The sequence below is a fragment of the Vipera ursinii genome (genome assembly GCF_947247035.1).
Source record: "Vipera ursinii genome assembly, chromosome: W".
Lineage (NCBI taxonomy): Eukaryota > Metazoa > Chordata > Lepidosauria > Squamata > Viperidae > Vipera > Vipera ursinii.
This window is the reverse complement of record NC_139522.1, coordinates 3,953,975-3,966,454: the sequence shown is the minus strand read 5'-3', so window position 1 is coordinate 3,966,454 and position 12,480 is coordinate 3,953,975. Positions and strand designations below refer to the sequence as shown.

The 12,480-nt window shown below is 47.4% G+C and overlaps 1 protein-coding gene across 1 annotated transcript in view; it reads right to left on the bottom strand.

Moving 5' to 3' along the window:
• Positions 1-595: 595 nt before the first annotated feature.
• The window catches only part of THRA (thyroid hormone receptor alpha), a 358,095-nt gene continuing 346,210 nt past the window's right edge, over positions 596-12,480 (bottom strand). The window contains exons 8-9 of the mRNA XM_083375949.1: positions 3,049-3,307; positions 596-1,093 (exon numbers count right to left, since the gene is read on the bottom strand). Coding sequence (XP_083232075.1) covers positions 843-1,093; positions 3,049-3,307 — 510 coding nt within the window. The 3' untranslated portion in view covers positions 596-842. The remainder of the gene's footprint in view (positions 1,094-3,048; positions 3,308-12,480) is intronic.

Below are 12,480 nucleotides of genomic sequence, written 5' to 3'. Positions count from 1 at the left end.
AACCTGCCCCCAATAATTTAATGGGATTTCTCTTTTCCTCTCTCATTTCCATTTCTTTCACAAAAAGTGCATTTTCAATTTTAGCCTCGCAGGGAGGATAACTATGCTAAAAGTTCTAAAAGAAACCAAAACCAAGAATAAAACAACCAAACACACTCTTGACGTTTCCTGGGGCTGTTATGTGCAAAAGAAATAAAAATGTATACATGTACAGAATGTATTTATACTTATATATATTGATTATCAAGTCTGTTTAAATGAGATGTTTGATCACAGCTAGAAGAAAGAGGTGCCAATTGTTTCCAGTGTTGTGGGGCCCAGAAAACTTTTTTAAAGAAGGGGAGAAAGGCAAAGCACTTTTGGGGGGGGATAACATGTGGATTATTTTCCTTTTCTTTTGTGTTAAATTTTAAGACAGACATTTCACCCCGGAAAGACAAATTTGGACAACAGAGGATATAAAAAGGGGGTAGGTGGGAATTGTACTGTCCACTTACTTTTTAAAAATCTACCTAGACAAAGAACGTGTTGGCTACTGCACACATCTACCTCATAACCCAGATTTTGTAAAGCTTCAATTTTTTCATGGCCCAACCCCTACCAACGATGCCCTTGTTTTTCCTATCCATGGGATTCACTGATGTTGACTTGCAATATTTAGAAAAACAAAACAAAAAAAAATGAGAAGAAAACAAAAAAACCTAAAACAATGAAAATCTGTTGTGTCTGAGGTGATGAGGTGAGGGCCTTATGACCTAAGTCCAGACATTGCCCCAGCCCCAAATTGCCCCATGTCCCCAATTTGCCCATGCCACCCTGTTTGCCCCCTCCCTCTCCACACCCTAAACTTCCTGATCCTCAAAGACCTCGAGGAAGAGTGGGGGGAAGAGCTCTGTCGGGCATTCCACCTTCATGTGCAGGAAGCGGCTGGCATGGCAAGCCCCAATCATGCGCAGGTCAGTCACCTTCATGAGGAGCTTGGGCCAGAAGTGGGGAATGTTGTGTTTGCGATAATTGATGTAGTGTTCAAATGCCAGCAGATAGGTCTCTTGGCATTTTTCAATCTTGTCAACACAAATTAGCCCACTGCGGTCTGCAAAATAAATGGAAAAGAGGATATACATCAGGCAGGCTAAATCTGCATCTGTAAATTTGTCCCTCTGCAATCAACTAAATTGCCCTAATCCCAGGTTACCTTTCTGACTCACTAAATCTCCTAAACCCTCATTGCTGAGGTTAGAATTAACTGTATGCTCAGTTTTGTCTCCATATGGACAAAGCACAAACCCTTGCTCACTGCCTTACAGCTATCTTCTAATGATTTTCAGAAAAAGAGTACAGGTAGTCCTTGCTTAATCACCATAATTGGGACAGGCAATGCAGTCAGTCATAATGATAAATCACATGGCCACAACATTCAATTTTACTGTCAGTTTTTCCATTGTTGAAAGCCAGGTGGGAATCAAGCAAATTGAGATCTGATGACTGCAGGATGTTGTAATGGTTGTAAACGCCCACTGGTTTGTGAAGTGCCTGAATCTTGATTGTGTGACCATGTTGTTGCTTCAACAGTCAGAAGTGTGAGGACTGGTTGTAAACTTTCAGTGCTGTTGTAATTTTGAATGGTTGCTAAACAGGGCAGTCATTAAGTGAGGATTACCTGTATAGTTTAAGAGTTCAAAAAACAGTTGGTTTTTTTCAGAAAACATTTGCCACTTATTTGGCATTGTTTAATGAAGCACACAAAGCACATTTCTTCTCAGCACCATCTCTACTGTCCCAGGTGTTATGCCCTGCATAGTAGCTGTGGTGCTCCAAAGCAGACAGTGCAACATATTGTGGAACAGTGCCCTCTGAGCGCATATCAGGGAAACTCCAGAGACTTTCTATAAGCAACTCCTTCACTTATTGACTATATACATAGCTTACCTCTGAATCTGTAAATAGAATAGTTTCATATTTGCTCATTGAGATGTAATTGTGATGTGCTTTTTAACATTTTGCCATATACCAAATAAATAAATGCCCTGCATAGCTTCAGAGACTCAGGAGTGTTGGTGTTCTTTTATAAATGATAGCAATGCTGCAGCTTGATCCACAAATTCCAGTAAGGACTGAATGAATTCTGGGGATAATTTTACTCTCTGGATTTGATAATTAGTCATTGACAGTCATAATATACCTGAGAATGACTTTTCACTCTGAATCACTCAATTCAATCTTCAAAAATGTCCCTCAAATCAAACTGACAAAGCTTCCTTTCTCTTTGGTTTGTCAATGCAACCTTCTCACCTGAACTTAACAATGTAGTCCACTTTACAACATTCAACTTGAATTCAATTTTTCAACACATGTAAAGCTAATTTAATTAATCCTTCAACTGACTGACTGAACTTCCCTCTGATGAAGCTATTAAAACAATCCTCTTCTTTACTATTTAATATCCTTTTACTTAACCCTCAAACCATTTACTAGCCATGTATATTATCCCATGCATTTAACAAATGTGACACATATTATGCTCTAGTTGGTGATTTGGGAGAGTGTGACAAAAAATAGCTAAAGATATAAAATTGCTGATGGTCGTGGCTTCACTTTGGCATTTTGACAAATCTGAAGTTGCATGTTGCCCATCCTTGATCTAAGGGAAGGGCTGTAGCTAAGATGCTAGCCCAGGGGTCCCCAACCCCCGGTCCGTGGACCAGTACTGGGCAGCGGCATGCCAGCAACCAGGCCGCACAAACAAGCAAAGACCCATCCGCGAGATACAGGCAACACACAAAACCATGCATCCTCTGGGTTGCGGAAAAACCTCTCTCCATGGAACCAGTCCCTGGTGCCCAAAAGGTTGGGGAACTCTGTGCTAGCCCACAAAAGTTCAGTTTCCATCTTCTACCAAAGTACAATTTTAATCTGAAGTTTTACAAAGCTATTGATGATCAATACAGATAATACTGAGCTATATCGAGCCTTGGTCTGACTCCCTTTTTGAATAATGCCAACTGCATAAGGGGCACACTGAGTGCTTAATCAACCCACCACTCATACCTGAGGACATGAGTAGCACAGCCTGGAGCAGTGCCACTTCAGTGTCATCCAGGCTGAAGGCAGAGAGGGATTTTCCCAGATCAAAGATGGCATCTGATACCACACCCAAGCCACCGTTCTTCAGCTGCTCCCTTTTGACGGCCATTTCACCACTGAGCGTCAGGGTTTCACTTTCAGGGTCATAACGCACAGCTGCCCGCAATGACATAATCTCCATGCAGCAGCCCTTCAAAAGGATGATCTGGTCCTCACAAGGCAGCTAAAGGCAGAGAGAAGCATGATCACCTTGGCTATGGTATACATGGTTATCTAAGAGTGCTGCCTAGGATAGTCCCATTGGAGTAAAAGATCTTATTCCACCTCCCAGAGAATGAAGATGTTTTTGCTCCCCAGGGCAGAAAAGCAGTACAAGGTCTTAATATAAAGAGATGTTGAGTGTTTATGCTATAAAGAGTGGGTCCCAGAAGTAGAAAGAGCATACATTCTCCATGTAAAAGTAGTAGGAAATCGAGTCAGAAGTTAGTTGTGGTGGGAAATGTATGCTTGTTTTGAAAATCACTTATTTGCAGGAAATGTTCCTGTTCTAGCAGTTCGCTCTATTCATCAAGAAGCTAACTGAAATTTGCTGGCCCAGCTAGTCGGATCATCTATGAACAACAAGTTACTGCATAATAATTCTCCTGCAATTTTTTGTCTGAGATAATATGTTCTTTGTCTCCTGCATTTGTCCCTGGTTCCCAATTTTGGCTTATTTATCCATCCAGAACATTTTGCAGGCATAACAAGATAGTTTTTGATAATTCACTAATCTAAACCATCATATATGGAATATTAAAGAGGATACTTTATATTGTTAAAATTAATATATAGTAGCTGAGTTTTCACAGCACATTAGAATAGGGTAAAATTGGGTAGTTTATGGTTCAGGATATTGTGGGAATCCTGCCTTTGTCTTAGCATGTTGTATAAACCCATCCATTCAAAGGTTTACATTTTCCTAAATTAAATAACAGTTAGAAGAGGAAAACAAAACTACTCTTTGAGAGTATGATGAATGAGGCCTCACTAACTTTCATTACTTAAAGGAAGGACTCAGTGTAAACTTACTTGATGTTCTCCACTTGTACAACCCACACTCTTATCACCTCTGGGCTAAACTACTGCAATACAGGTAGCCCTTGTTTAATGTACATTCGTTCAGCGACTGTTCAAAGTTATGACAATGCTGAACAAAGGGACTTTCGATTGGTCCTCGGAGTTCTGGCCATTTCAGCACCCCCATGTCATGTGAACAAAATTTAGTCCAATTTGGTCTCACCCGCATTTACTACCACTTTTGGTCACCTGCATACCCACTTTGCCCTGTTCCCTGCTGCCATACCTGTCACACTGTGCAGCACTATTTTTCTGGCCAGGGCCTTCTTTCACACCGCCTTATTTCACACCAGTGCAGCTGGGACTTCTCTTGCACTCCACCCAGGGTCTCTCCTTGCATGCCAGTCAAGGCCTCCAATCATGCCCTACCCAGGGCCTTCTTTTACAAAAGAAGGCTGCCACATTAAAGAAGGCCCTAGCTGCACTGGTGCAAAACAATAGCCCTTCCAGCTGGGGCCTTTGTTCAAACCCTGAGCTTCTTTCACAAAAGAATTGTAGGGAGGGCACAAATGGAGGCCCTGGTTGGTGTACAGAGGCCACAGGCAGGGTGGAAAAAAGCTTTGGCTGCACCAACATGAAAGAAGGTAGCATGAATGAAGGTCCAGGCTGATACATAGTGGCATGTGGTGTAGCTGGTGTGACAGTGGCAGGCAGAGGTGGACAGCAGTTGCAGCTGACAGCAGTGGGTAGGCAGGTAGTAAAAAGGGCAGAGATAGAGGGGTGATAGGCAGATGGGGGGGAGTTGCAGAGGCAATCTGTTACTTTACCATGCTTCAGGCTGAGAATGGCTTGGATTGGGCTGGGTCCTCAACTAAACCTGTGGAATTTGGTTAACAATGGCAGTGGGGATTGCCATCACTGCCGTAAGCATTGCAGTCACCTGACATCATGCTTTACAACTGTATTGCTTAGCGATGGAAATTCCAGAGTCAATTACTGTAGTTAGTGGAGGACTACCTATACACCAGACCTGAAGCTGCCTTTGAAGGTTATTCAGAAACTGGAATATGTACAAAATGCTGTGGCCACTTGGCTGGTAAGCATAGGCTATAACTGATTTTGTGGCATGGCTTTGGCTGTCAGTGATTTTTCCAGGTACAATTCAAAGTGCTGGTTTTAAACTATAAAGCTGTTCATGGCTTGGCTTCCAGATACTTTCAGGATCATCTCCTTTAAGATAAAGGTTAGGAGGAGCCTGAAGGCAATGACTCTCCACTGCAGCTCTATTGCTTTAGAACAGCCTACTTCCTCCCCACCACAGGTTGATAGTCTATCTCCAACACCCCCTTGATGGCATTTAGAAATGGTAAATTGTATCATTCCAGATAGCCTTTCAGTTGTAATGACTGTCACTGTCACTGGGTGCCAATGGGTGGTATTTAACTTGTGTTGTTTATTTTATATATTGTTTTTTTGCTGTAAACTGCTGGGATATTCCATTATATTGGAATATATGGTAAAGGGGAATTGTAATCATTATCACAATCATAATCATTTATCCACTTTGGGAACCAACTTAGAGCTTAGGCCCCTCCCCCAAAAATTGTTTCTTCAAATACCTCTCTACTTTCAACACTACATGCCTACCTGGAGTTTCTATTTGCACAACCTGCTGTTTCAGTGTAATTTTTTTTCCTTTAGTTCAGGATTTCTCCCTTACAAAATGATGCCTGTCAAGCAGGTATCACAAACTGAAAGTGACAACATCGTGATACACCCAGTTAACTTGGCCGCATTATTTTATCACTGAAAGCAAATCTACAGCAGGAGAACATCCTTGGCTGGCTATAAGGGTGATTGTAACTAATAATAAAATTAAGTTTAATTCAACAAAATTCAGTTTAACAAAACTAATCAAAGTCCATGTGGGGGCAATGCATACTAAATAGCAACAACAACAACAATTCTTTTTTTGGTAATCCATGATCCATTCCATGAAAGATCATGGAAAATGAGGGGCATCTTTTGACACTGTGACAAAAATACAGGTGAAACTCGAAAAATTAGAATGTCGTGCCAAAGTTCATTTATTTCAGTAATGCAACTTAAAAGGGGAAACTAATATATGAGATAGATTCATTACATGCAAAGCAAGATAGTTCAAGCCGTGATGTGTCATAATTGTGATGATTATGGCGTACAGCTCATGAAAACCCCAAATCCACAATCTCAGAAAATTAGAATATTAAAGATAATCAATAAAACAAGGAGCGTACCTAGAACAATATCGGACCACTGAAAACTATAAGCATGCATGTGTACTCAGTACTTGGTTTGGGCCCCTTTTGCACCAATTACTGCCTCAATGCGGCGTGGCATGGAAGCTATCAGCCTGTGGCACTGCTGAGGTGTTATGGAAGACCAGGATGCTTCAATAGCGGCCTTCAGCTCTTCTGCATTGTTCGGTCTCATGTCTCTCATCTTTCTCTTGGCAATGCCCCATAGATTCTCTATGGGGTTCAGGTCAGGCGAGTTTGCTGGCCAATCAAGCACAGTAATCCCACGGTCATTGAACCAGGTTTTGGTGCTTTTGGCAGTGTGGGCAGGTGCCAGGTCCTGCTGGAAAATGAAGTCAGCATCCCCATAAAGCTCGTCTGCGGAAGGAAGCATGAAGTGCTCCAAAATCTCCTGGTAGACGGCTGCGTTGACCCTGGACTTAATGAAGCACAGTGGACCAACACCAGCAGATGACATGGCTCCCCAAATCAACACAGACTGTGGAAACTTCACACTGGACTTCAAGCATCTTGCAGTGTGTACCTCTCCATTCTTCCTCCAGACTCTGGGTCCTTGGTTTCCAAATGAGATGCAAAAGTTGCTCTCATCAGAAAAGAGGACTTTGGACCACTGAGCAATAGACCAGGTCTGTTTTTCTTTAGCCCAGGTAAGACGCTTCTGACGTTTGTTGTTCAGGAGCGGCTTGACAAGAGGAATACGACATTTGAAGCCCATGTCCAGGATCCGTCTGTGTGTGGTGGCTCTTGATGCACTGACTCCAGCCTCAGTCCACTCCTTGTGAAAGTCCCCAACACTTTTGAATGGCCTTTTCCTGACAATCCTCTCCAGGCTGCGGTCATCCCTGCTGCTTGTGCACCTTTTTCTTCCACACTTTTCCCTTCCACATAACTTTCTATTAATGTGCTTTGATACAGCACTTGGGGAACATCCAACTTCTTTTGCAATTACCTTTTGAGGCTTTCCCTCCTTATGGAGGGTGTCAATGATTTTTTTTTCTGCCCAAGATGGCGACGGTTGCTTCTTGAGCTCTGTGCTCCCTGCGATGGGCTCCAAATGAGCTTTGGGGGAAGCACAACCATGGCGACGACCCGATGGAGAGGTTGGAGGGGTTGACAGCAGTCGGGGGCCATTTTTAAGCGGCGTGGGGGCTCTTTTTGTCTTTTTGTGATCCCGCTGGCCCGAAGATCGGCCATGGCGTGGCGTGCTGGCTGTAGCGTTGCTGCTTCCAGGAATCAGCTGGTAGGCTCCCTTCTACTTCCGGAAGGCCTCCCGGCCCGAAGATCGGCTGAGGTGTAGCCGCCCCGTTCGGAGCGCTGCTGTTTCTAGCAACACCAAGGGGGTTTCCTTTTCCTCCTGGAAGGCCTCCCGGCCTGAAGATCGGCCGAGGTGTAGCCGCCCCATTCGGAGCGCTGCCGTTTCTAGCAATACCAGGGGGGCTCCCTTCTCCTTCCGGAAGACCTCCCGGCCCGAAGATCGGCTGAGGTGTAGCCACCCCGTTCAGAGCACTGCCGTTTCTAGCAACACCAGGGGGGCTTCCTTTTTCTCCTGGAAGGCCTCCCGGCCCAAAGATCGGCTGAGGTGTGGTCATGCTGTTTGGAACGCTGCCATTTTTGCAAACAGTAGGTGGGCTCCCTTCTCTTCCTGGAAGGCTTATCAGCTGGAGAATGGCTTTGAGGCTGGGACGATTGCTGGACGCCTTTGGCTTTGCGGAGAAACGAACAGGGGGTGGGCGCCCTTTTTTGGTGGCGTGGAGACCCCTTTTCCGTTTTGGATGGCCTGCTGGGCCAAATACCGGCTGAGATGTGCCCTTGTAGTCTGGATTGCTGCCGGGCGCTTCCTGCTGAAGATGGTGGCTTGATGGCCTGATGGCTTGTGGACTTTCCATGGCATGGCCCTGGTGCTCTGTTCGGTTGGGGGCCCTGGTTTGAGCCCCCTGGATTGGTTGACGTATGCTGTTTTTGGCATGAAGGACTGCCTTCTTAACGCCCGGTTGGTTGGAGCAGGATGGAATATGAACATTTGTCCCTACTCCTAAGGCTTCCTATTGTCAGTTGATATGGTACCGGGATCAGGCCGTGGTGAGAGGGCGGCCTGGATTGTTCATCAACCACCCACTGATGTGAGAGATCAGTGGGATGGGTTTCCCTGGCACTCTGGACTCAGTCCACTCTAGGTGGGCTTCCCTTAGCGGCGGTGAGAGAGTGGCTGCGGTTGCTCCACCTGGTTGACTCGGGTGAGAGCCGAGTTGAACTGAGTTGGGGACTGAGATACATATCCTGGCCTTATAACATCATCACAGTCATCTAATTGTTCATTTGGTTTATTGCCCTATGCAGTTTTTACTATGTTATGACCCGTATTCAATATTCTAGCACGGTCTTGTACGCTCTCAGGGGGGCTCCTCCCTCCTGGATACGACCTGTCGCCATGTCCCTTACTTCCCTTAAGGACGAGCCCAGTTGTTGGGACCCCGAGAGGTGGCTGGGCTTAGATAGGGGCCTCTGGTGAAAATGCATTAAGAGGCCCCTGGTATGTTTTTTATCCGGTTGTTTTAAAGGGTTAGGAAGGGGGGGAAGGGGAGGGAGGGGAGGGAATCGGGGTGTGTTTCATCAACCGGCTGTCAGTCTGGGCCTACAATAGTTTCCGGTGAGATGGGTTTGGGGGCATGGGCTTTTGGTTCCATTGGTATTGGGGTGGGGTTGCAAATCCCCACGACGATTGGGAATGGCAGCAGGTGGTTACATGGAGGGCCGCATCAATATTTGGGACCGCGCCCCCGCTGTCTTCGAGTGGTGCCGTGTTCCGACCCTCCGGTTAGTACCCTTTTATCCGGGGGTGAGGGGGATCAGGACCCTGAGCTCAGATTTGTGTATTTTATTTTATTTATTATTTTTTATTAATTCCATTTATATCCCGCCCTTCCCCGAAGACTCAGGGCGGCTTACAAGCTTAGCAGTAGCCTTCATTCTATGTATATGCCTGCTTATTAGGGCTTTCACACACACCCCAAGCGGCATTATTACAAAGTCAGCTTAATTGCCCCCAACAATCTGGGTCCTCATTTTACCTACCTCGGAAGGTAAAGTCAACCTTGAGCCTGGTGGGATGCGAACCTGCACTAATTGCAGGCAACTGGTGTTACTTAAGGAGGCATCAGCCCACTGCTCCACCAAGGCTCCAGATCCGTTTTGAACAAGGCTCCCCTCGTCCGGGAATTGATCGAGGAGGAACACGTGGATCTGGCATGCATTACAGAGACCTGGTTGGGCCCAGAGGGCGGTGTCCCTCTGGTTGAATTGTGCCCTCCAGGTTTCTGTGTGCTACACCAGCCTTGGGCTCAGGGCAGGGGTGGTGGGGAGGCGGTGGTTATACGGGAGACCTTATGTCTGCGGGAGACCACCATTGTCCAGATAGGTGGGAGTGAGTCCCTCCTCATGAGATGTGGCCCTCGGGCTCAGTTGGGCCTGTTGCTAACATACCTGGCACCCAGCTGTGTGGCAACGGCCCTGCCCGAGCTGCTCGACACCCTCTCAGGGTTGACGGTGGATTTTCCCAGACTTATAGTTCTGGGCGACTTCAACCTGCCTTCCCTTGGAGAGTTGTCAGAGTTAGCTCAGGAGTTCATGGCTTCCATGACGGCCATGGACCTGACCCAAGTAATTCAGGGCCCGACTCATGGGGCGGGTCACACTCTCGACCTGATTTTTCTATCCGGGCAATGGTTGGATGATTTGGGAGGGGGCTTGCCAACTATTGTCCCCCTGTCATGGTCCGATCATTATCTCCTGCGGCTGGTCTTCCGCTATGTCACCCCTTGCCGCCGGGCTGTGGAACCGACCAGGTGGTTCCGTCCCAGGCGCCTAATGGACCCAGAATGGTTCCAGCAGGTGCTTGGGTCTTTACCTATCGCCCTCACTCACAGCCCAGTTGATGCCTTGGTTGATGCCTGGGAAAAGGCGGCCACCGAGGCACTCGATCGTGTTGTACCATTGCGACCCCAGACCCGGCACAGATCCTGTTGGGCCCCATGGTTTTCTGTGGAGCTCCGGGAGATGAAGCGTCGGAGACGGGGTCTAGAGAGCGGTTGGAGGTCCACCCGGTCTGAATCTGACCGATTGCAGCTAAGAGCCTTCACAAGGTCTTACCTCGCTGCAATCAGGACGGCGAAGTCTAATTACGTCGCTGCCCTCATCGCGTCCGCAGATAATCGCCCGGCCGCCCTGTTTAGGGTGACTCGCTCTCTCCTTGATTGGGAGACAAGGGAGGAACCCTTACAGGGGCGGGCTGAGGAGTTTAGTAGTCATCTGGTGGACACAATCGCTCAGATCCGGACCGGTTTGGACTCTGACTGGGCAGAGTCTGACGTGGAGGAATCGAGCGGTCTTGAGCATGTTATCTGGACTGACTTCGACCCTGTTTCCCCCAATGACGTGGACAGGATCATGAGGAGACTGAGCTCCACCACTTGTTTACTGGACCCGTGCCCCTCCTGGCTGGTTTATGTGGCCTGGGAGGAGACACGAGGCTGGTTCCAGGCAGTAATAACTGCTTCCCTGAAGGAGGGTATCTTTCCCGCCGCCTTGAAGGAGGCGGTGGTGAGACCCCTCCTCAAGAAGCCTGCCCTGGACCCGGCTGTTTTAAATAACTACCGTCCGGTCTCCAACCTTCACTTCTTGGCGAAGGTTGTTGAGATTGTGGTGGCGCATCAGTTTCCTCTGTTCCTGGAGGAAACTGATTATCTTGACCCGTACCAATCGGGTTTCAGGCCCGGGTACAGCACGGAGACGGCATTGGTCACACTGGTGAATGATCTCTGGCGGGCTCGGGACAGGGGATGTTCCTCTGTCCTAGTCCTTTTAGACCTCTCAGCGGCTTTTGATACCATCGACCATGGTATCCTACTACGGCGTCTCAGGGGGTTGGGAATGGGAGGCACTGTTTTACGGTGGTTCTCCTCCTGCCTCCTGGGCCACTCACAGTCGGTGTTGACAGGAGGGCAGAGGTCCGCCCCAAGGTCTCTCGTTTGTGGAGTCCCTCAGGGGTCAGTCCTCTCTCCCCTCCTGTTCAACATCTACATGAAACCGCTGGGTGAGCTCATTTGTGGTTTCGGGGTGGGGTATCATCAGTATGCTGATGATACCCAACTTTTTCTTTCCACCCCGAACCAACCCAGTGATGCACTCGACGTGATGTCCCATTGCCTGGAGGCGGTCCGGGTTTGGATGGGGAGAAACAGGCTTCGTCTCAATCCTGCCAAGACTGAGTGGCTGTGCATACCGGCATCTCGGGTTAGCCAGGCCGTTCCATCATTAATGATGGGGGGTGAGGTGTTACCCCCTGTCGATAGGGCTCACAACTTGGGTGTCCTCTTGGATTCACGGCTCAATTTTGAAGACCATATAGGAGCCATGACCAGGGGGGCTTTTGCCCAGCTTCGCCTGGTGCGCCAGTTGCGGCCCTATTTATTTATTTATTCAATTTATATACCACCCTTCTCCCGTAGGACTCAGGGCGGTTCACAAGGTATTTTTAAAAACAGATACATTTACAAAAATCTTAAAATCAATTAAAAGAATTATATAAACCTTGCAATAAAACCCCAGTTAAAAACAGTTAAAATCCCAATTAATATGCTCAGACCAGGCCAGAGAGCTCAAAGAGCCAGGTCTTCAGGTCCTGGCGGAATGAACAAAGGTCAGGGGCAGTCCTAAGCTCTACAGGGAGCTGATTTCAAAGGGCAGGTGCACCCACAGAGAAGGCCCTCCCCCTGGGTATTGTCCACCGGCAATCTTTTACCGGCGGTATCCTGAGAAGACCCTCCCTGTGGGAGCGCACAGGACAAAGGGAGCTTGATGCCGGCAGCAGGTGTTCCCTCAGATATCCTGGACTCAAGCCATTTAGGGCTTTATAGGTCATCACCAGCACCTTGAATCTCACCCGGAGGGCAACCGGAAGCCAATGCAGTTCGCGGAGCAGAGGTGTTACATGGGAGTATCAGGAAACCCCCATCACTACCCACGCGGTTGCATTCTGCACCAG